This window comes from Arachis duranensis, chromosome 9, assembly GCF_000817695.3.
Source record: "Arachis duranensis cultivar V14167 chromosome 9, aradu.V14167.gnm2.J7QH, whole genome shotgun sequence".
NCBI classification, from domain to species: domain Eukaryota; kingdom Viridiplantae; phylum Streptophyta; class Magnoliopsida; order Fabales; family Fabaceae; genus Arachis; species Arachis duranensis.
The window spans coordinates 3,938,415-3,964,905 of record NC_029780.3 but is presented as its reverse complement, the minus strand read 5'-3'; the positions used below and the strand labels follow the sequence as shown (position 1 = coordinate 3,964,905).

The 26,491-nt window shown below is 30.1% G+C and overlaps 1 protein-coding gene across 1 annotated transcript in view; it reads right to left on the bottom strand.

Annotated features, from left to right (window-relative positions):
- Positions 1 to 2,190: 2,190 nt before the first annotated feature.
- Positions 2,191 to 26,491, bottom strand: part of LOC127741647 (putative disease resistance protein At3g14460) — a 27,985-nt gene continuing 3,684 nt past the window's right edge. The window contains exons 2-6 of the mRNA XM_052254616.1: positions 4,238 to 7,770; positions 3,836 to 3,924; positions 3,547 to 3,609; positions 3,393 to 3,452; positions 2,191 to 3,072 (exon numbers count right to left, since the gene is read on the bottom strand). Coding sequence (XP_052110576.1) covers positions 3,890 to 3,924; positions 4,238 to 7,757 — 3,555 coding nt within the window. The 5' untranslated portion in view covers positions 7,758 to 7,770 and the 3' untranslated portion in view covers positions 2,191 to 3,072; positions 3,393 to 3,452; positions 3,547 to 3,609; positions 3,836 to 3,889. The remainder of the gene's footprint in view (positions 3,073 to 3,392; positions 3,453 to 3,546; positions 3,610 to 3,835; positions 3,925 to 4,237; positions 7,771 to 26,491) is intronic.

Below are 26,491 nucleotides of genomic sequence, written 5' to 3'. Positions count from 1 at the left end.
TTCAATACAAATGATAAAGCATCCTTACTTCAAGACTAGAGGTCCATAACCTCTCCAAACATCTCACTCTCCTCTTTGTTTGATTGTTGACTCATTCGTTTTTCTGTGTTTATTTTTTTTTATCTCTCTCTTAGATAAAAGCTATAGGTAAAGCTTTATCTGGACCTTGTGATTTATAAACTAAGAAAAGACTAATTATACATGCATATTTTATTAATTTGGTTTGATTTGGTTATCTATTTTTTATTTTTACAAAGTTTAATGATGTATTAACCCATTTCTTTATGATAATTTGGATCATGTAGAATTGTAGAAATTAGACGAATATTAACAACAACAATCACACAAACAAGAGAATAGGTACTCTATTTGATTGATTGATGGTGTAATGTCTATAGTGATGATTCTCTACAATATTAATTTTGCTATTTTCCAATCTATTGTCTATCTTAATCAGTATCTTTTTGATTCATAAATTATATATAAGTAATAACTGTCTGAAATTTTAATAGTATTTAGATCGATAATTATCTTTATGACCATGTCCAAGGAATAGTATCGCTACAGTATATGAAATTTGGGTGTTTATTACTACAATTATCAGATGATGAGAATTAAGCTAATATAATTATAATTGTGATTGGATTTGGTATCTAAAAGATATATAGGGTGACCAAAGCTTACAGGAAATACATTGTTGAAGGAAATTTTGGCTAAAATGGGAAAGTTGATCATCATCAAGACATTCTTGTAAAAAGGCACTTGGTGTATTGTACTGGTTGCATGTATTTGCAAGTTTTGTATTTTTATTGTATTGTTCTTTGATTCTGTTTTAGTTTATTGGAATGTATTAAATTTGTCATTTGATTTCTTTGGGACTTATTGGTCCGCTAATTAATTTATGCTTTTAAATTACAATGGGAGTTATTAAGATAAAAACTATTGTTTCAAGAAGAGATACTGTATTATATTAAAAGGAATTAAGAAAAGTAACAACTACAAGTCCTTGAACATATGGAATAGCAGCATAAGTGAATTGCTCTACTTGTAGCTATGACCTATGGGTTCTTGATTTTAATTAAGATAGTAATTTATTTGGGATATTTAATTAATGGTATTAGTCTTTTTAGTTTGTATTACATTATTGTTATACTATCTCTCTTTCAATTCATTTATAAGATGTTAAGATAACTATTGTTCATACCCTGGCCCAATAATAAAGGCCCAGGTCCAAAAGAAAGGCTTAGTCCAGAGGATTGAGCCTTATTACGCACCGACCTAGTATCAAGAAGTCGGTGCTGATCACGATTTGTCTTAAAGAAGTCGGGCACGAGATTAGCTGGCAGATAAACACTCATTCAAATGAGTAACCGCCCCTAAAATCTCTCTAACCGCTTCATCAAGCCATATCTTAACCTCCCTAAGATAATGGGACGGTTAACACCCAAAAGATACGGCACTACTCCAACGGTGGTTATTGGCTCACCACTATAAATACGCTGACACCCCTCAGGTATCTCTAAGCCCAATACTCTCTAGACCTGCTAACACTCTTGCTAACTTAGGCATCGGAGTGTCTTTGCAGGTACCACCCCCCATTTACTCACGTACACAAGTCGGAAGGAGGCTCCAGCAAACGAACCTACTCAAAAGCCACCCTCTGCAGACAATTGGGCCAACCAACGTCATCTATTCTATTAATCTCCGGTTACCCGTAACAACTATAATTTACAAAAAGTTTGTTTCCATTTTTATTATTTCAGTATACCAATTTTTTTCATCGTTGTTATGTTATATATTGTTATACTATAATTTGTTCTGAAATAATATTTCTTTTCCTTGTACTACATAATTATTAAGAATTACGGTATTAAAATAACACATAAATTAGTCGAGCGAGTCTTAGTCTAGTTTCTAATTAAACGGTTACTAGTTTTCTAATTTATGTTGATGAATGATAAGATTACAAGGATGAGATTCTTAGAACGCCATCATAAGAGATACACTACACCTTCTCACTTGTATGCAATGGGAGCACATGGATATCCTTGCCAGTTTCTGATATGCTTATAGAGTTACAAGAATGGAAAGAGCAAGCTTAAGTTTAGACAAAATAACAAGTGTTTATTCATATTGATAATATAGTTCCTATGGATATAATAGGTATATATAAAGCAAGCAAATTTACACCATAATAAATAGTAAGGAGAGAGAGAAAAAAATCCAAACACTCATAGACCTATCCAAAGTACTCTGCTACAAGAAACCTCAGCCTTCAAAGGTTAACTGTCTCATGGTAGATACAATCATCTTCTCATCTAAACATAAGAAAATGGGTCTAAAAACAGGTAACATTATAAAAAGGATAATACAATGTAAAATTTGGACTGGATTTCAATTAGTTATCAAATTCAAGGCAGACATTGATAGCGGGACAAATTTGAAAAAGATCTAATAAAAATGAACTCTATTCACTGACCCTCTCCACCAAATCAGCTACACAATGAGCATTTCAATGACTTTTACTTACACGAAGCAAAAGCGAAACCTCAGACACAGAAGTTTGTTTTTCGGCTTCCATTGAAACAGCAGAATGAGAAGAGACATAGCACGTATATATGGATGATCAATTCAAGTTACTCTGGTTGAATATAAGCTTAGGTACCTGAATATATATACATTTGGAAAACATGTAATAATTTTTGGAGAGAATGAAACAAGATACCTCTTGAAGATGTTGGAACATCAATTCCATCTCCTATCAGGAAGAAATTTATGCCCCCAGATATCACCTTTGCCTTTTATTCGTGCAGACCGCATTACTTTTTAAATATCCCAGAATCACTTGAATGGTTCAAGATTTACATGAAAAAAAAAGCTCTTCCTCCTTGAGGATTCAAGAAGTTTTCCTTCATTTGTTGGTGTTCACTGGCAGAGGATTTTTATTGATGAAAAGCCACAGAATATGCTACCAGCTTTTATGTGTTACACATGCTGGCAGTGCCCATCATAGATTCAACAGTTTCAGGGAAGAAATCATACTGCTTTCAAGGTCTCAAGGAAGCGCAATACCTGTATAGGAAACCTTAGTTTTTAATTGTCAAGTTTACTATAGAAAACAATGTTCTACGAAAAATGAAAGCATCAGTCTAGAGAGCTAGCACTGTGATTATGTACATATATTTGATGAATTTAATTTTTGTCAAATCAGTTAGTAGCATCTGAGGTCTTTCAGTAAGCACAACCAACATATAATGGCCAACACACAAACAAGATGTTTGAAGCCGCACCTTTCTCAAAAGTCAAAATACATCAAGGAACAAGTAAGAGGAATGATGGAAATTATAAATAATGCATAACATGGACACAAAAAGCTATAGACTGTACGTAACCTTGATTATTTGCTTTCTTTGCAGCAGAAGCAAATTCTTTAAGTTGCTCCATTCATAAACCTGAACAAAGCAAGGTAGGATTATAAGGTCAATAAAAGTGTACAGACAGCACAAGAGGTAGTAGCATCGCAAGACATGGACAATGCAAACTTACCTCAGTGCACCCAAATTCTCACGTTGCCTCAGCCATGTGTTAATGTTGACTCTTCAATCTTCCCTATTTATTGAAAACCAACATTTCATTTCATTTAAAACTCACAAACTATATGACACCCTATGACTATGAGTATATCAGAGATTGTTGATAATGACATACAGAAGTATATTGGGATACTAACATTTGGTTTTTGCATAAAAAAGGTAAGCCTTTTTCTTGCTAATTGGAAATTGGAATGACTTTTCACAAATGAAGCAAAATAAGATATATTTCATGAAGTACGTACCCAACTGTAGCCTGTGACCGCTCTCATTGCACATTCATTGGTGTAAAATCAGAATCACTCGAGATTGGAATCATATTCATGGCCCAAGTCTGAAATAAACCATACAAATACTGTAAGCAATAAAGAAGCCATCATGAAAAAAGTGTACTCTTTGTTCTTTACTAAGCATCTAATTTGTTATCCTTAAAAAATTGGAAAAATTGGCACCCACATAAGAAGAATTTATTTAAAAACTAAACTTGTAGTGAAACGGGTACCTACAGAGAAATGGCTAAGAATGAAAAGATAATAAAATTGTGTTGGTTTATTAATTAACAACGGAACGAAAATGGGTGATGCAAACAGTTAGCATTGTAATTGGAGAGCACTGAGTTTAGGGAAGATCAGAGCAAAAACACTTACAGTCGTCGAAAGTATCAAAACGATTCCGTAGGTCTTCCATCTCTTTCAGCTTACGACTCAAAGGACATTTTGTCCCCATGCGGATATTTGCTATGGAGGGAAGTAAACATTCTTGGGTGATATTGGCAAGCTTTTCACAGTCACCAATTTCTAAATGTTTGAGGCGGACAAGATGGTGAAGCCCCTTGCAATCAAGCGTCTCCAGATCTGGAAATTCCCACAATTCTAAATACTCAAGAGAAGCAGGGAGGCAACCCTCACTTGGGAACGACTTTACATCAAACCATTCACGAATATCAAGACGGGTAAGGCGTTGACTCTGCAAACCCTTTGATGTCATCCACCTCGCTAGTTTCTCGCATTGCACGACTTGAAGAGTTTTCAAACTCGCCGGGAGGCACTTGTCAGCAAAACAATCGATTTCTGGGCAATCCCATAGATGCAGCTCCTCCAGGTGGGGCGCAGCCAACCCTAGTGCCGGCAAGGATACTAGACTGGGGCACCCTGAGATCAGTAGATAACGGAGACCTGGAAGAGCCTGTGGCAAGTCAACACATTCCATGCTTGGGCAGTGAGCAATTGTCAATTTCTTGATATTTGGAAGGGGCCCCAATTGAACCGACGACAGTGAATCACACTCCCGTACACGTATCTCCGTTAGTGAAGCCGGCAAATAATCTGCTGAAATTGATTTCAGCGACTGACATCTAAAGATTTCCAGACATTCCGCACGTAGCGATTGCAGGTGGGGGACCCACTCCAACAGGGGTTGCGCCAGCTGGGTTTCTGAAATTTCTAACGTGCGCGATACTGATAGTACCGGATTACTGTAAACTTGTAATTGTTGAATCTTGGGAGCCCTCGGCAGCGAACATACAAGCCCTGAACAATTAAAAATGCAAAGTTCCTCCAGAGCCGGAAGGTGAGCAGGCAGACTTCCTCTTAACTTCCAACAGTCTCTCACTGAAAGCTTTCTAAGTTTTGGAAAACCATCAAACTCATCAGGAAAATTCCACTCCCGCCAATGCTTCATGTGCCAAATTTCTAGAGTTTTAAGAGATTTGAAAGGTGTCTCCTGCTCAAACGATCCACTATTGTTGTAAAACGCCAAATCAATTTTCTCCACCCCATGAAGTTGAGAAAACTTCAGATGCTGTAAAGAGGGTAACTGTCCCAGCGAAGGAAGCTCACAACAATTCTCACAATCATTCAGACTCAATTTGGTCATATTGCAGTAGCGAGAAAGGCTTAACCAATCTGGGAATGTTTCACCCCGATAACCCTTAATTGATATTTCTTTCAAGTTTTCATGAGGTTGTAACTCTTCAAGTATTTTGACATGATCGGTGTAAATGTAACCTAATGGAAGCCATTGCAATTTCAAAGTGTTGAGGTGCTTCTTGTTACCCATCTTTGCCTCCAAAGCTTCATCACTATTCTTGACCTTCTCCAAGTTGAGAATGTGTAATGAACCATGAAGATTGTCCAGTGTTCCCAATTCTCTTATTCCATTCTCTTCATGCTCGCCGATGATATAATTACTTAAGAAGTTTAGATGCTTTAGCTTGCTCATTTTCTTCGGCATCTCTTTCAGAAGAGAAACACCTCGAATATCAAGGTGTTGTAGGTTCACAAGATCTTGCATGCGGCTGGGAAGCATCTCTAGATGTCTACAATCTCTCAACTTCAAAGTTTGGAGATTGTATAATTTACATATTGACTCTGGCAATGTCACAATCCATGCTTTAGACAGATTTAAATAACGCAAATAAATCATTTCACCTATTGATTCAGGCAATGAATATATAGGAAATGACAAAACTCTCAATTGTTGTTGTAACAGCCAGGGTTTGCCTTCAACATCAATTGATTGACGATACCAAGAAAAATCTAAAGCTGTTCTCAAGTGTACTGCTCTCTTACAGGCCTCTCCAAATGACGTGGATGAAGAAAAGGACAAATGACGAATTTTGCTATCTACCCCGTGTAGATTCTCAGATCCCTCGAGTTTGAAATAGAATTTCCCAGCAAAGAACGTTGCTAGATCATGCATGAGATCATGCATTACATATAACCCTCTCTCACTACTAGATGGTTGAAAAAATGACCTTGCAACTAATTCATCAAAATATGCACAACCAGTATTTTTTAATGTGTTGTTTTCATTTGGTTGTAAAAGATTTTCAGCCATCCATAACAGGATTAATTCGTCTTTGTCAAATTCATAATCCTCGGGATATAGAGAGCAATAAACAAAACATCGCTTTAAATATGAAGGGAGGTAATGATAACTGACTCTTAATGCAGGAACAATTTTACTGTTGGAGAGTTCCCAAATTTTACTTTTAAGTACATTCTCCCAATCCCCTTCATTATGCTTGTTGCGCAATAAACCTCCAAGTGTCTTCACTGCCAAAGGTAATCCTTTACACTTTTCAACAATTTTTCTACCAATTATTTCTAGAGTTGTATATTGTTTAGAATTAGTAGAAATAGTTGAATGCTTCAAAAACACCGACCAACAATCTTCATTTGACAGTAAACTTAGTCCATAATGTAGATTGATAGGTGCGAACACAGAAGCAACGTTTTCGTTACGGGTTGTTAGGAGAATCTTACTCCCATTATTCCCATAGCGAAAAGGTTTTAGGAAATCTTCCCACATGTCTCGTTGATCATGCCAGACATCATCTAAAACAACCAAAAAGGTCTTTCCTGTCAATTTTTCCTTCAGATTAGTCTGAAGTAAATCAAAATTATCCTGGTCACGGAGAGAAGAATCTATTGCCCCTATTATTGTCCTTGTAACATGGACAGGGTCAGGATTTTCAGCAACACACACCCATGCTCTAGTGTCAAATTTTTCCATGACTTTGGCATCATTGTAAACCAATTGAGCCAAAGTAGTTTTTCCTATCCCACCCATACCTACAATGGGAATCACAGTCACAAGTGATTCAGCATCACAGGTATCATCTAACAGCAATTTGATTATGTTCTTCGTGTCTTCGTCCCGACCAAATATGTCAGAACTAACAACGAGAGATGTGGATGGAATTCTCCATGATGTGTCCAACTTGACACTCTTGTCCAGACCAAGCTTATCTTTTCGTTCAACAAGAGACTCTAGTGTGCCAACTATATTTTCAATGACATTGACACCACTATCTTCAATAATTGAATCAACAGAGTGAGACCAGTCATAAGAGTTACCTGGATCCCTTGGAGTAGCAGTGGCAGTTTTAGTGGAGAGTTCATCCAGAAAGTCATCAGCCACATAGAGAGCATCTTGGAGATCAACAAGCCACTTCTTCACTCTATCGTTACCGAACTGCTTCAGCTCAGCATCATCAAGCACAGGTTCAACATCATACAGATAATCATCCAACTTTTCAAGCAACTTCTGAGTAGAGTAGTCATCTTCGAGGATAGAGTCATCTTCAAGTATTGAAGACAGCTTCTTTGAAATAGCATAAACAAAAGAAGAGAGATAAGCTCCACCTTCAAGTTTTGCAGCCATGATTTAAAATCAGGTGGCAGATGATGAGAAAAGAATGAAAGGGGTTGAGGGAAGTTGTTGTAGCTAGATCGATATAATGTATTCAGGTCTCTGGGTTTTCTCAAGCACAAAGGATCTCAAGTATATGCGTTTTGTAGTGAACTATCAATGTTCTTTGCTTAGTATTATATACTTGTATAGTGCTGAAACATGTGCAATAATTAATTAATTAATTTATAACATGATAAACATGTTATTTGTTTATGTATAAGCAACAAAACCAACGACTCAACCCCGCATTAAAAAAATTACATGTGAACAAATCAAATCCAATTAAAAATCCATTTTAATTTTTTATGCGTCATTTTATAAAGTTTTACTTTCATATTATCAATCTTAATTCTCATACATAATAATATGGAATTGTTTCTTTTAAAGATTTATCATTTTAACAGTCTGGAAAAAGAATATTGATATGTTGAAATAGTTTAGTATAGATAAAATACTTGAGCTGAATTTATAAATTAAATGTGCTAACTCAGGTTAATTCGCTTGGTTAGAGAATAAGTAACTTTTGTCTTTTTTTCTTAGCTTTGACACTCAAATTTTATAAACTAATTAAACAAAAATACTAACTGAGGTTAATTCACTTGGTTAGAGTAAGTAATTTTGTCTGCTTTTTCTCAGATTTTAGCTCAAATTCCGTTGTGTTAAAAGACCAAAAAATTTTTATTTGCTGATCAACGGCAACAAGCTACTAGAAAGTTTTGACTTTCGTTTCTTCGACAATAATTGTGTTCACACCTATTTATTTTTGAGTAATTACCTAAATCAGTCTCCAAGAATTTTAAAAGCGGACACTTTAGTCCCAAGAAAAATTAATACACAGATCAATCCCCAAGGTTTTACTTTGGCGGACAAATCAGTCCCCAATTCATTTTTCTTGGGAACTAAAATGTCCGTTTTTAAAATCCTTGGGGACTGATTTGTCCGCCAAAATAAAACCTTGGAAATTGATCTGTGTATTAATTTTTCTTGGAGACTAAAGTGTCCGCTTTTAAAATCCTTGGGGACTGATTTGGGTAATTACTCTTTTTTTTTAACATTTCTTTGAAAGGTGCTTCATCATAAATTAAGACCACCTTACAGATAGTCACCCAAAAAAAACAAAGTAAAAAACTACTTGCAAATAAAATAGCAACTTAAAATACCTTGGCTCAACATAAAAGAATTTAAAATCCTTCCAAGACAAAGAAATGCTAATGGTTTCTCCTTAGATTTTTAATTTAATGCTAATGGTATGTTCTAGAGTTTGTTGCGTCAGGGATTAGCCTAGGAAAAATCTTCCTTTGCTGAAGGGCAACTAGTTGTTGGAAATAGAATATTATTATTAATTAATATACGAATCTATTAAAGAATTTTACCTTTTTTGTTAGGAAATTATACTCGGAGGAGCTTTTACTCGATGATTGTATCTGAATGTAAGTCGAAGAGGTTAATACAAATTATAATTCAACTAAATGTGAATGAAAGTTTAGAAAAAAAATCCGAGGAGGGGCTTATCTTTTTTGAAGCTTTGGTTGAAACCTTTCGAATATTCTTTTATGGTTGTTTGTGCTATATTGTGGCTTCAATTTTTTTTTGGGGCCTTTTTTGGTGAGCCTTCAGCAGTTTAGAGAATTTTTATTGAAGAATTTTTAATCTCATCTAAAGTGCAACTGTATTAAGAATAATACTTAGTCCACCATTCAACAAAAGATTTAATAACAAATAAATTACGCACGCAGAGAAGACGAGAATAGTTATTTCAGTGTTGATGATTGACGGCGAGGCAGTTCTCGATGTTTTTGTTCGATTTAAATTTGATATGACAAAGAGCATTGTCATTTTGAGGAATAGGTGAAGGGATTGCTTGAGAGAAGCCCATCTATCTAGCAATATAGTGGAGGGCATAAAAGGTTACCTTGAACTGTTCTTTCTTATATTGAGGTAATCCAATCGGAAATACCTGAACAGCAAAGAGATTTGCCTAAGTTGTGTTGGCCACTTCATTTTCTTCATCATCAGATGAAAAGAGAAGACGTTCGAGCCATGCTGGTCCACAATTTCGACGCGGAAATGGAGTGAACGTCAAATCATTGTTGTTGAAGCTCTTGCACGAGTGAAAAAGAGAGAAGACAATCCAAAATAAGTCTTCAATGAAATTGGTATTTTCGAAATTTGGTTGAAAAGGGGTCAATCGAAACCCTTCAATATGTTGTTTTTCTAAAGCATTACCCCCATCTTGCTTCATGTAATTTTTGAAAACAACATTCAACCAGAGTTGTAAAAGCCAGAGAGGACTACTTACACTGACTGATGAATTATTTCGAAGACAATCAACTAAATGTCCCAATTCATCGTACAAATTTTCCAAAATCAATTTGGCTAAGTTGAATTTGTAGCCTTCATGCAATAGAGCAGCTAAAGGGAGAAATAACTTTTGCATTTAAATGCTTCTTGAACAGAAAATGATGGCATTCAACCAATAATATAGGAACGCCACACTCTCTTCATCAGTCATAGGATCGTCTCCATGTCCCATATAGTGATTGATGAAATCGCTATAAAAGTTCTTCTGGGCTATCTTATAGGTTCGATCTGGCTGCATATCACATGTTACTTTGGGGAAGTTTGTTGGGAGGCCAATAATGGCAACCACGTCGAGTAGTGTGGGCCCTACCATTCCATAAGGAAGGTGAAAGTTATTAATTGTTTTGTTCCAAAAATATGCAGCTGCTCCAACCATCTAGTGGTGTGTGGTAGGTGAGAAATGAGAAAGACGGGGAAGATCATGAATGCCTAGTGCCTTCCAGGCATCACTCTTTGTGGTTTCGAGACGTCGATACAAAGCTCGAAAATCAGCTCCTCGAGGGGTGACTTTAGGATTATTTCTGAAGGATTTTTTGGGGTCGATAAAAGGGGCAATGAAAAGATCTTGTTTGATGAGTAAATCTTCCCCCTCAGCGTTAGGAAAGAAATCGAATTTCTTGTTGGCACGCTCCAAAGTCTAAATAGGGCCAACGAAGCAGCACGTTTCATCGTCGAAAGTGAAAGGGATAAGAATCCTCTTGTCAGCAGGCAAAAGTTGAGGATCTTCAATGATTTCGTCATTAAACTGGTTCAATACTTGTAGATTTGGTTGTTCAAAGGTTTGGGTTGCAAGTCCTTTGTCTTTATCTTGGTCAATGGGGTTTGTTGGAAAGAAGAAGAAGCCATTGATAGATGTGAGTAAGGTTTATTAGTGTTTGAGTTGGTTGCAGAAGGTGAAATCGTGTGGGAGAGTTCAGAGATGATAGTTTTAAAGAATGATGGTTTTTGAAAGGAAGGATATTGAAAGATAGAAAGTTAATGGTGAATGATGATGAAAATTCAATTCAATAAAATAAAAAAGGTATTCTGCCGTTTTATATGTTGAAGTTTATACTTTGAAATTGGGTAACTTCTTGAAGAAGGTGAAGGAGTGGAAAGAGAAATTGAGAATAGTGGAAAACGTGTCGGAATAGCCACGAATAAATGAAAGGTAATGGATTTCATTTATGGTTAATTAATTTTTCATAATAGTAAAGATCGAGCAATTAGGATTAAGTGTTTTTATTTTGGGTTGATATCGAAAAACACATTAATTCTAGGGGGCAATTTGTTAGTAAAAAATAATTAATTTCGAAGGAAGGTTAGATTCGAGATTTAGTAAGCGCGTGTCTTAAAGAAAAGGGCTGCATCGAGACAGAGGCCAGCAAACTCAACAGAGGTCAGCTGTGTCGAGGAAGAAGTTAGTAGTGCAATTTGTTAGTCGGAAAAAATAACAAGTTGTGAACTTTAAGGTAGAGAATAACTATATTGATTCATCGAGGATGGTCAATCAATGAAGGAGAGGATTCTGATCGACTAGGACTCATCGAGAAAGAGTGAAGCAATTGAAGGAAGTTAATAAATGAAGATAGTTGGTTGCAGTTACATATAGCACTCAACGAGCGAGAACGGTTACTCATAGATTAATGTACGTGGAGGTTACATTTTAATTTGATTGGTTGAAGATTCTTATAAATAGAAGAAGACTCGAAGAAACAAGGGTTGGAACTTTGTTTCAGAAAATACTCAAGTACACTCATATCCCAAAAACTTATTGAGTTTGCAATCGAGTTACTTTTCTATAGGTTCCTTCTATTGGTTTTAGTTTTTCATTTACATTCTCTGCAAACTTTACTTTTCTTGCAAATTTATCTTTCAAGCAACATTTATTTTCTCTGTTCGACTTTACCTTCTAGTATTTTAACTTCCATGTCAAAATTTATTTGATCTAACCGAAGGCGTTTTTACTGTTTTATTTAAGATTCAATACAATTCATTCAAATTAAGTTAATTTATTGTCAAAATCTTTTATTTATGTTTTCAAATTTTCTTAAGTTTCTGTTTGATCGAAAAGTCTTTGATGTACTTTAAAAAAATTAGTACTTACATAGAGGAGTAGGTTTCGTTCCCAGACCATTAGATATCAAACCACCATCATTTTGCTAAAAATCGACAAAAACACATAATAATATGGAATTGTTTCTTTTAAAGATTTATCATTTTATCGGTCTGGAAAAAGAATAATGATATATTGAAATAGTTTAGTATAGATAAAATACTTAAGCTGAATTTATAAATTAAATGTGCAAACCTAGGTTAATTCGCTTGGTTAGAGAGTAAGTAATTTTTGTCTTTTTTTTTTCTTAGCTTTGATATTCAAATTTTATAAACTAAACTAAAATACTAACTGAGTTTAATTCACTTGATTAGAGTAAGTAATTTTATCTGCTTTTTTTCAAATTTTAGACTCGAATTGCATTGTGTTAAAAGACCAAACTAGAAATGTAAAAAGCTTAAGAAAATTTTTATTTGTTGATCAACGGCAACCAGCTATTAGAAAGTGTTTACTTTCGTTTCTTCGACAATTGTTATGTTCACACCTATTTATTTTTTTAACATTTCTTTGAAAGGTGCTTCATGATCAAATAAGACCAGTTTACAGATAGTCACCCAAAAAAAATAAAGTAAAAAACCACTTGCAGATAAAGTAGCAACTTAAAATTTCAAGAATTTGGTTATAATAATCAAGCGTAATAAGACCACTTTACAGATAGTCTCTCAAAAAAATAAAATAAAAAACCACTTGCAAATAAAATAGCAACTTAAAATTTCAAGAATTTGGTTATAATAATCAAGCATCGACTAATAACTTGCTTTTGTTTTGTCCCTTGTGATAATGATGATAAATATGGTGAGAAATTGAGAATCTAGTAGGACGCTTTTGATTTTTCTTCTACATACATGATTCCACTTTCACACCCGCTACTACATTTAGTTTTAGCTGGCTAGTCGATACCTCTTTGTATTTTTAATTTGAATAATAAACGCACCAAAAAAGGGATAAAATAATAATCAACCACAAAAACTACTTACATTACGTATATACTTGACTATATTATATAAATGACTAATATTTCAATAATATCCTTCATTCTAACATATATATTCAGATTTCTGTGTTAATATGAACTTTTACTAAGATCATGTTCAGCAATAACATCAAGTTATTGTCACTATAACGTCAAATATGATATCGTGAGAGTGAGACCAGTGTTGGGAATTTTCTCAGAATTTTTTAACCTAAAGATTATCTATGTTAAATCATTAAGAAATAAAATACTTAAATGTAAAAGTATATCTGAATTTATAAACATGAATCATGATCGGAAAATTTTGAATCTTGTGGTTCTTTCAATTTTGCTCAACCAAAGCCTTCTGTATTCTTAGGCGGCTGAATTGCAACTTCTCTGATGGGAAAGGAGTTGCTGAGGCAGCTTTGGTATCTTGAAGACAGAAACCTGAAAGCACTATTTATATTTGAGTATGACACCCATTAAACCCTAAAGCCCAAATAAAATAGTATTTAAAGTCCAAAAGATAATATATCTAAAATCCAAAAGATAATTATCTAAGGAACAAAAGATAATATATGATTTTATTCTTATTTAATTCTAAATTAAAAATAATTATGACTTATTCAATTTAGTATTTATAACAATAAATGAAATCATTAATCACCATTATATAAGTCATTTAATATATATATATATATATACTTTATACGCGTGAATGCTATTTCCCTTATTACCTTTACAATTTGGTCTGTCTCACATATTAGATATGATATCACCGCAACTTTTATCACATTAATGTCGTGACTGAACCACGACAATCACTATCCTAATGTACTTAACGACATAGATCAAATTTGGATGAGTAATATGGAAATTACATGCCAATTGATCTCATGCATGTCTATCTCCAACAGGTCCAACTTTAAAACTTTATTGAGATCAAACACAAAACAAATATTGTAAAATGAACATTTCACATAACATGAAATAAACCATCAACTTAATTTTTCAGAAAAATAATTCATATCTGTCATAGAACATATAGCATAAAATAAACTCCCACTAAACCAAGGCATCACAAATATTGACACCCATTCGAGCAGTGTGCTCATGAAAGACTTTAGGGATCAATCATTTGGTTAATGGGTCTGCTAGCATATACTCTGTTCCTATATGTTCTATGAAAATATGTTTTTCTTAAACTTTTTCCTTGACAACTAAGAACTTAATGTCTATATTTTTTTATTTTGTCAAGTTCTTATTGTTGTTGGAGTATAGTATTGCTGACTTATTGTCACAAAATATCTTTAATGGTCTTTCAATGTTATCTACTATACGAAGCTCAGTGATAAGGTTTCGCAACCATATGCCATGAAATCGAAATCAGAATACCCAATGATCTCCAAATTTTCTGATCTCCGGTAAGTAAGCATGTATTCCTTTATTCTCTTCAGATAATGCATTACGCGTTTAATAGCTATCCAATGACTCATGCCCGAATTGCTCAAGTATCTACCCAACATTCCCACTATGAATGATATATCGGGACGTGTGCAGACTTGAGCATACATTAAGCTCCCTAGTGTTGATACATAAGGTTTATCATGTATTATTATGCTCTCAAGATCATTTTTAGAGTATTACTTGAGACTGAACTTGTCTCCTTTAGCTACGGGTGTGTCCATTGGTCTATAACTTTCCATGCCATATCTACTTAAAATCTTTTCGATATAGTTCTTTTGTGATAATTCAAGAATACCTTGAAAACGATCTCTTAGTATCTCAATTCCTAATAAAAAAGAGGCATCACTAAGATCTTTCATTTTGAATTTGTTCGATAGAAATTTCTTAGTTTCATACAACAAGCCTATATCGTTACTAGCAAGTAGAATGTCATCAACATATAAGACCAAAAAGATATATTTACTCCCACTGAACTTGTAGTATGCACTCTCATTTATGATATTTACCTCAAAATCATATGAGGTAATGACTTGATGAAACTTGTGATACCATTGATAGAAAGCTTGTTTGAGACCACAGATGAATTTTCTCCTTTCTCTGTTGGATCTTCTTAACGCTACGACACTTCTTGAGGTTGTTGAGCTTGCTGTATGGGTTGGGATTGAGAAGAATTCTCATTATTTTTCTGTACTGTAGCAGTATCTTGAGCAACAACAATATTCTCATTGTTCTCCTATACTGTAACTAAATCTACAGTAGGATTCTCATTGTGCTCTTGTACTATAATTGTATCTTGAACAATAATAGGTACAAGGACCTGATCATTGTCAGTTACAGAATTCTCATCAAAAGCAACATTCCTAACATTTCCTTCCCCCCAAACTCAACATTCTCAAGAAATCTCGCATTTTCCATTTCAAAAAATAGACATTGATGCAAGATTGTAAAACTTGTACCCCCGTGAAAGCTCAGCGTAACCAAAAAGTAGCAACTAATTGTCCATAAGTCCAATTTTTTTTCAAGTGGCCTATAAGGTCGCACCTCAGATGGACATCCCTAAATATACAAATGCTTTATACTAGATCTTTTTCCAGTCCAAATTTTATAAGGGTTTTGTTAACTACTTTGCTTGGCACCCTATTAAGGATGTACACTGCGGTCTTTAAGACTTCTCTCTAGAGTGATTCAAGTAAGGAAGAATGACTAATCATACTTCTTACCGTATTCTTAAGAGTTCGGTTCCTTCGCTCTACAACACCATTCAAGCTAGGTTTGCTTGGCATAGTGTATTGCAGAACAATACCACACTCCTCTAGAAAAAGAGCAAAAGGCCCGGGACGTTGCTCATCTGAACCGTCATATTTTCTGTAGTATTCACCACCACAATCAGATTTGACAGCTTTATTTTTTTTTCCAGGTTGAAGTTCAACTTCAACTTTAAAAGACTTGAAAACATCTAAGACCTGGGAATTTTCATGAATTGAATATAGGTACTCGTAACGAGAGTAATCATCTATGAATGTAATAAAATACCGTTGTCCTTTCCAAGAGACAGTAGGGAATGAGCCACATATATCGGTATGTATTAGTTCTAAGACATCTTTAATTCTCTCGGCACCTAATTTTCTTTTGTTTGTCCTTTTACCCTTTATGCACTCAATGCAGACTTTAAAGTCCACCAAATTTAGGGATCTAAGAATTTCATCTGACACGAGCCTCTGAATTCTTTGTTTAGAGATGTAGCCTAGGCGTTTGTGTTATATTGATGCCGAATTCTCATTTAGTTTTCATTTTGTACCTGTTTGAAGTATTTCATTATTATAGGAATTTAAATCAAGCATATATAGATTATCCACCAAACGACCAGAGCAAATATTATTCGAATTATAAAAGAGACTGACTTTATTGCTTTCGAACGAACAAAAATAACCTGATTTGTCCAAACGAGAAACAGGAACTAAATTCCGTCTAAATGACGGTACATAAAATGTCTCTAATAAATACAAATAAAATCCACTCGTGGAACATAATCTAAAGGTTCCTATAGCTTCGACTGTAACTATATTGTTGTCTGCCACATAGATGTATCTTTCAGCATCACTTGGCGTTCGGCTCCACAGGCAATCCTGCATAGTAACACTTACATGAGTAGTAGCAGCAGAATCTACCCACTAAGTATCAACAGGTGCATAGCTTGAACTAGCCTTAGAACAAACGAAAGTAAGAATTATATCATTCTTTACACGCCAAGTGGCATATTTGGTACAATCCTTCTTCATGTGTCCCCTTCTTATAGAAAAAACAAGTTGAAACTTGATCCTGTTTCTTAACTTTTTTCTGCTGAGAAAGCACATTCGCAATAGTATCACGCTTTCTTTTATATCGAGAAGATGAAACCGTGTGAGCACTTTCAGTCTTATCTTGATGTAGCCTCTCTTCTTCTTACACACAGTGAGATATAAGCTCATTTAAGGACCAAGTGTCCTTCAGAGTATTATAACGTACTTTGAATTGCCCAAAGTGTGCAGAAAGGGAGATCAAAATGAAATGCACCAGTAAGTCTTCAGACAAATCTAACTTTAATGTTTTTAATTTTGAAACAAGATGAGACATTTCCATAATGTACTCCCTTATGTTCCCTTCGCCTTTATACCTCGTGGAGACAAGTTTGCTCAAAAGGCTATTTGCCTCCGCCTTTTCATTCTTAGCAAAGAATTTTTCAATATTTTTCAAGAACTGTTTGACATCTTTATCCTCAGTAATTGGGCCTCGAAACACCTCAGAAATTGAGTGTTTCATGATCATAATGCTCATTCGATTGGATCTCTCCCACTTCTATATTTTAACCTCATTGAGATTTTCTAGAGTGGAAGTGGGTTTCTTCTCTCGAAGAGCTATATCTAGATCTATACAACTGAAACAATTTCAAAAGTAACCTTCCAAACTTTAAAGTTTGATTCATTAAGCATAGGAATACTGCTAATTTGTAAAGAAACATCGGTAGTTGAAGCTATAGTTTCTTTATTAGAATAAAAAGGAACATACAGTAAATATTAGTTAAATAATGGGAAAAAAATCTATATTGAGATATCTAGAACAACATTAATTTTTAATCTTTGGATAGAAAAATTAATTGTAAGTGATACTCTCATTGCAATAATAAAATATTGTCAAAATTTCTGTCACATGTTAAGCCTTTCTTTGGATCGACTGAATGCACACATTGAGACTTAAACTCTGCAACTTATTTAGTATCGCATATATTTTCTATTAATTGGCCAAACAACAACCTTCCTTTGGGCCGATTATTGATCGTATAATTAATAAAAAAATAAACAAAAGTGTGCAAGGCTTATTATTTGTCCAAACAATAAACTTCCTTTGGGCCGATTAGTGTCCGCATAAATAATAATAAGTATTACTTTATTCTTAATTAGCTACCCAAACATGTATTTACCATCAATATGTGTATGTAATTCGGCCAAATATAGACCTTCCTTTGGGCTGACCAATATTTACATGAACTAGTGTATATTTCCGTACACCGTACGAGATAATTAATAAAAATATATAATTTTTTTATTAAAATAGATTAAACAAAAAATATATATAATAATTATTACTATAAATATTTTATAAAATTATAATTAAAATCAAAATTTAATTATTTTTAATATTAAATTTTTTTAAAATAATTAATATTTATCTTAACTGAGTTGGAAAATATAGTGAAAGAAAATAGTATTTGTCTTGAAAGTAGAACAATTCTCATTGATAATAGCAATACTTATGAAAATTTGCCTTTATTGAAATTTAATTGTAGCAGTTTTATTTGTTGGTATCATATTCATTTAGGAAGTCAAACAATATGACATTAAAATTTTATATTTTATGACATGATTTTCAAACTTCTAAATTTATAAACTTATCTCATTAAAAAAGTTATTAGATTGATTAATATTTCTTGATAATATTATCAAAATACCGTCGTTGAATATTAGTTTGTGTAAAAAAAAACTATAATAACTTTTGTTATTAAATATATAATATATTCTATTAAAAAATAAATCATTATTCCTAGATTGGTAATATATTTTTCTCTATTTTTATATCATTTTATTTGGCAATAATTGCCATTAAAAAAAATGAATGACTGCACTATCTTATAATATGATGTACAAAATAATTTTTTATTTCAAAATTAATTCTGGTTAGTGAAAAAAAATCAAAATATTTTCTTACACAAATTTAAATTTAAATTTAAATTTAAATTCATAATTGATTAACAATTCATCTTTTTTAAAATTTTAATAACAAAAACAAAATTAGTTAGATACAAAATATTCAACATTTAATAATTTCAATCATTTAAATTTCAATTACTAAAAATTGAGTTAGAAATTAATTATAACTTAATAATCACACACACACATACACACACATTAGTACACAAATAATAATATCTAACATATAATTTAATTTTTTTAACAAAGCTAATGTATAATTTATTGAGAATTGATTTATTGTCTACAATTTTTTTTATAAATTTTGTAGTATGTAAAAATAGTGATCTTATTTTTTATTATTATTTAAAAAATTATTCATAATTTTTTATTATGTAAATTATTTGTATATTTTTTTAATACTAATAAATATGTAGGTATTTGTATTATTATATTATTGTCTTAGATAATGACTTAAGTTACTTATTCGTATGTTAAATAATATAAATTATATTTTGTATATTAAATTCATCAATTTATTCATATTAAGAGGAGAAACATTATGCAATAGATCGTATGTTATAAAGATTAGTTGATTTACATATAAATTATCTTTAAAAAAATAAATAAATAATTTATAACATATAATAATCTTTGATATATGTAGTGTCATGTATATATTAGTATGATCTATTTTAATTATGTGAGTGATTATTACTATTCACTTTTTTATTAAGATAGTAAATAGTATTTAAAATTAAAAAATGATAATTAAAATTTTTTTAGTTTGATTATAAAATCTACTGTAAATATACCTAACTTTTATATATACTAAATATAATCAAATTTAATAGTATAGTATTTATTACAGCAATGACTCAAAATATTAACTCAAGTGAGTAAGATCAATGAAGAGTAAAAAAAACTCAATGCAGATAGTCACAAAAAAAATCCAATGCAGATAAAGTTCACGTGTCTTATCTCAAATCGACTCAAATTGAATTTCCGTTATTAGTTAGATATAGTAATAGATACTCGTGTGGACACGGGAGACCCTTTTTCTCGTCTTTCACTCCCGTTTAAAAAAAAAAAATCTCCCATCCGCTCTCCATCTTCATCGCAAGTCTCCCTATTTGATTATCCCCTTAGCGAATGCAGATACCCATGATTATCTATGGATATTCTTTGAAATTTTTTTAAAAAATTAACAAAAAAACTATAATATAATAGTAATAAAATAATCAGTTCAATATATATAATTCAACACAACTCATAATATATTCATTATAAAAAGTAACATTTTCAAAAAAATATAAAAACATCTTCCAACATAATAATATAATATAATATTTTAGGGCGAGACTGATATATATAAAAAGGATAAATCAGTAATTTTATATTCGCGTGGATTTAACAGGTCCCTTGAAGAGAGTACCTATATCCCCATCCCAGTCTATTTCACGTGGACAGGTATTCACTCGTAAAAGTTTTACAGATCCCCATTTAATCTCAAATTGCAAGTAATCCGGCGAATATTCATTTGGATGGTCTTTTTTATCATTTCAATTGCTAGCATTTGTTGGTTCATGACCTAAAACTACTTTAGCCACTTAGTAAATTCTTAGATAACTAAAGTTCAAGCTATATCATTCTCATAAAGTCACATATATCCTTGTTATGACAATATTAATCGAAAATAAGTGGTTAAACACTAAATGCCTCACAGTTTTCATATATATAATAATGGCTAATATCACATTAAATTAAAAAATATCACATTGTTATAATATCGATCACATTAATATCACATTTTTTATATATATAATAATATTAATCGAAAATAAGTGGTTAAACACTAAATGAATCACTTAAATTCAAAAAGAACATACATGTGATGAATTATAATAAATTTATATATGAAGAGTAAAAATAAAATAAAAAATTAAAAATAAAATAAAGAGAACAATTAATAGAAGTAAAAGAAGGTAAAACAAATAATGTGTGAAATAAATAAAAAATATATTGTAACAAAAGATTGATATAATCAATGAATATAAAAGATAAAAGAAAAAATTAAAATACGATCTCATTAATCAAATTTCAAGAAAATTTTTTTGAAGAAGAACCTATTAATCAACTTTTATAAAAATATTATAAAAAAATTAAAATGTCTTTAAATAAAATAATTCTATTAATCAAAATACATAAAAATAATTGATATAAAACAAAATTATAAAAAAATTTAGCAAAATTTAGATAGAAAAAATAAAAATAAAAAAATTATAAACATTACATCCGAAGCACAAAGTAGAAAAAAAAGGGATAAAAAGCACATTCTAATTATATATAATTAAAACGTATTGTTAAATTATTAAATTAAAAAAATTGAATTGATGACTATAAACAATAAATTATAATGACTAAAAATAAAAAATAAAAATAAAAAATTTAAAAATATTATCTAAGAATATAGGAATCATAAAATATATAATATAGGAGTATATATACATTAATAATAAAATAAAATCGTAGCATATAGAATTGGAATTCTTCGATATTTTTAAATAAATTTAATAAATTTATTTAAAAATAATAAATATTCATTGACTACAATGATTAATACCCGTTTTATTTACTGGACCATACTAATAAGAGAACAATTAAAAAATATATGTGACCAGTTTAAATAATTTATTTAAGTATCAATTAATTAATACATAGTATAAACTCGTTACCTTCTCAATAATTAATACTCGTATTATTTAAGTATCAATTAATTAATACTCGTTTTATTTTAGGTTTAATTACTCTATCAGTCTCAATAATTTCGCAAAATTTTCAATTAGGTCTCTATACTTTTTTTCCTTTTAATTTGGTCCCTGCACCAATTTTTTTTTCAATTAGGTTCCTTTTGGTAGTAATTGGTTTAATTATATAGGGACCTAATTAAAAAAAAAATTGGTGCAGGGACCCAAATAAAAGAAAAAAAGTATAAGGACCAAATTAAAAAAAAAATTGGTGCAAGCACTCAATTAAAAGAAAAAAAAGTATAGGAAACTAATTAAAAATTCTGCGAAAGTATAGGGACCAATAGAATAATTAAATCTTTATTTTATATATATAAAATAATAAGATAATAAAATAAATTAAATGAAGGTTTAATTATTATGTTGGTCCTATAGTTTCGCAAAATTTTCAATTAGGTCCCTATACTTTTTTTTCTTTTAATTGGGTCCTTGCACTAATTTTTTTTCAATTAGGCCCCTCTTAACAGTAATTAGCTTAATTTTATAAGGACCTGACTAAAAAAAATTGGTGCAGAGATCCAAATAAAAGGAAAAAAAGTGTAGAGATCCAATTAAAAAAAATTTTAGTGCAAGGACTCAATTAAAAAGAAAAAAAGTACAGGACCTAATTAAAACTTTTGCAAAACTATAGGGACCAACAGAATAATTAAATCTTAAATGAATTTATTTATTTTATTGCCTTATATATTATTTATTAAATCATTTAATATTTATGTGGTTTAACGAATTAAACAAAATTTTAAATAATTTAATATATATTCTAATTAAATTAAATATTTGATTAGTTATTATTGATGTAATTTAATGAATCAAATAAAATATTAAATGATAGAATATTATTTATTCTAATAAAATCAAATTAAATATAATTAATTGTTATAATTAATACAGTTGAATGAACTAAACACATTAAATTAAAAAATAATTTAGCTAACCTATCTCTTAAGGACACATTTTAAAAATATTTATTTTTTAATAATTTTTATAAAATATTTCTTTTTATAATGTTTATAGCCTATGCTCTAAGGATACAGTTAGCAGAACTCATTAAAAAATATTTAATTAATTAATATAAATAATTAGGATACTTAATTTGGTTCAATAAATTAAAAGAAATAAATGTAAAAAGAAGAAAAAAAGAAGAAGTGAATGAATAAAAATGTGTAGCTATCAAATTAAAAGACAATAAAAAAAGTCTTTTTTAGTTTTTTTTATTTATTAATTTTTAACCTATTATAATTAATTTCACACCATTTATTATATATGTGTTATTCATCTTACAAATTAACACAATCAATTAGTTTAATTATAGATAATTAATTATAACTGATATAACTCATTTCACTATATTTTTTTAAAAAATAATTAAAAATACACGTTTTAATTTTCTTTTAAAGTAAAATAAAATAAAATACATAAATTGAATAGATATAAATCTGAAAATTATAAAATTTTATTACTAATTCAAATAAATTAGTACCATAAAACTAAATTTAATGTCTATTTAAAAAAATTACCGATCTTCTATTCTTCTAATTATTAATAATTTAAATAAAATAATGCTCTATAACTTATTTTTTATTTATTTTAAGTAATTACTAACATTTTATTTTTCTAATTATTTTCTTGTCTTATTTATCATTCATGCTTTTGATCAAATATATTAATAAACAAATAAACTAAATTAACTACCTTAATTATACTTGGACTATTCAACAATTCAACATAATCTTTTCAATTTGGAATTAACTACTAACCATCGAAAATAGAAAATTTAGAGTAATTTAGTATTATGAACATTAATTATGTATTGTGAAATAACCTAAAATCATGATGTAATTTATTTTTAAAGAAATAATCAAGCATTATTGTTAATTGTGAAATAACCTAAAATTATAATGCATTTTATTTTAAAACACCGTAAAAAGGACATATCTCTTTTGTTAGTCAAAAGTTAGAAGAAAAAAAATATGTGCTTAATAATGAGCAACTAAAATAGACAAAAATATTTAAAAAATATAAAAAATAAAATGTATAAGTAAAGATAAAAGAAATAAAAATTAAATAAATTACAAAAATTGTACCCTAAACACAAGAGAGAGAAAGAGAGAAAAGAGAACAAATGAATAAAAAACACATTATGATCTCCTATAAATAGATGACATTGAAAAAATAAACTAATTAAATTAATTCATGTATTTTGTTATTATATTTATTATTTACTGAAATAATATGATATTTACTCCAATAAAATTAAATCAAATAATTATTATAATTAACTAATTTAATTAATTGATATAATTAATTATAATTAATCAATTTATATAAATGATAATAAATTGTGAGATTTGAATATATAATCAAATTAATTAATTGATATCATTAATTAGTTATAATTGATTTGCTTTACAAAATTAAAAAAATAAATCGAAAAACACTCTTAGAAGTATGCCACGTCAGTTCCATCATTAAGTGCAGAAATCCGATTTTTATATAATAAAATAGATAGATTATATATTACCATATTCTTAATGTTTTAAATAAATCAATTTTCACAAAAGAAGCTACTTTGACAGCATAATGTTCAATCAATTTGTTCTAAAACTAAATCTTTATAAAATAGGTAGTATAATAATCCAAATTGTTACTACTTTCTTTATGTAACAATTAAAAAAATATTTAAATCACAAAAAGAATTAAATCTTAATAGTATCTTTCCAGACTTTAAAAAAGACATGATTATAATTGTTCAACAAATTTATATGTCAAAAAGTTTTTTGATTCATTAAAATTAGAATCATTATTATTCCATCCACACAAAACAAAACAAAATAATGAATTTGCCAAAAGAATGAATCCATATAGAATGGTATAAAAAAAATGATAAACAAATGAAGAACTTTTTTTCTTTAAAAAAAAACTAAGTTTATATTTACAGATTAAACCATAGTGCATACAAAAAAAACTTTATGATAAATATGTTAAATTTATGGATGTGCAAAAAAAACTTTATGATAAATATGTTAAATTTATGGATGTGCAGTGTCTATGATAAAAAAATTAATTAAATTCTTTTAATTTTATTAACATGTGCTGCACAATCCAAAAGCAACACATATTTGAATCTAATTTAACAGACTCAAATTAAGATTCAAATCAAAATAAAATAAATTTACAATTTATTAATGATTTAATCATAGATGACTTTGATACCACTTATTGGAATTTTCTCAGAATTTCTTAACGGATGGCTCTGATATCACTTGTTGGAATAAATCAATTTCAATAACTCATATTGAATCACCAAAAATATAATATAATGCAAAAACATACCTGAATTCATAAACATGAATTATGATTGGAAGAGTTTGGATCTTGTGGTTTTTTCGATCTTTCTCAACCAAAGCTTTCTATATTCTAGGCGGTTGAATTACAACTTCTCTGATGGTAAAGGAGTTGCTAAGACGATTTTGGTATCTTGGGAACCGAAACTCTAAAGGGCATTATTTATATTTGAATATGGTACCATTAAACCCTAAAACCCAAATAAAATAGTATCTAAAGTCCAAAAGATAATATATTTAAAATCCAAAAGATAATTATCTAAGAAACAAAAAATAATATCAGATTTTATTCTCATTTAATTTCAAATCAAAAGTAATTATGACCTATTCAATTTAACATTTATAATAATAAATGAGATCACTATTATATATATCATTTAATTTAAAATAGTATAATTTATAATGATAATTAATATATGTATTACTCACAAATAAATTAAAAAATTAAAATAATTTCTTAACCACCAAAACTTACCTTGATCCTTCCGAGTGGAAGCCTTTAGGGTATTCAATTTTCTTTTTGTAAGGACACAAGATAATAAAAAATAAATAAGAGACGCGGAATTATATTGGTTGTTGTGCAAATACAAATTAAAATCATGGGAGCAATTATAGAGAGAAAAAGACAAAAAGGTGTAAAAACATAAATGGTTAACATCTGAACATAAGAAAAAAGGGTCTAAATATAGTTAACATTCCAACAAGAATAATATAATGTAAATTTTGGATTGAATTTTTTAATTAGATATCAAATTCAAGGTGGAAATTTGTTCGGGACAAATGTAACATCAACAAATAACACCTTATTTATCAACAAATTCGAGGGTGTCTGAATGAAACATCACAATTTAGTCACATGCTCAAACATTAAATTACAAATTATAGCTATGTGTTCTACCGTAACAAAGTAATGAAAATGAACTGGGATTACTTATTGTAATTGTTTTACAAGTACAGCTATGTGTATATATATAGCAGAGCACATAGTACTATAGCTAAGAGTTTGTTGGCACAGGATTCTGTGGTCTAGGAACTTTTGGATCATTTAGTGGTCCAAATAGAAAACATGTTTTTAGAGTTTTTTTATCAATTGTTACATAGTTTTTGAACTAATTTTAATTACAAATCAACTCCATATATTTTATTTAATTATAAAAATAGTTTTTTATTTTATAAATTATTATTTTATCAATTATCTATTATATTTATTAACAATCAAATACAAAAATAACAACCAATTATATCCTCCATTCATCCTAATAATTCCAATTGATTAAAAAATTAACTTTGATCTCGTTACGTTCGTCCATGGCTTCCAAATCGTGTTTCCTTGAAATTCAATCGATTGATTTTTCAAAACAATCGATTGAATGATAACTCAATCGATTGGTTTACACTATATCACAAAACAATCGATTGAAAGTTGTAAGGTAGAATGGTAAAAAGATTATT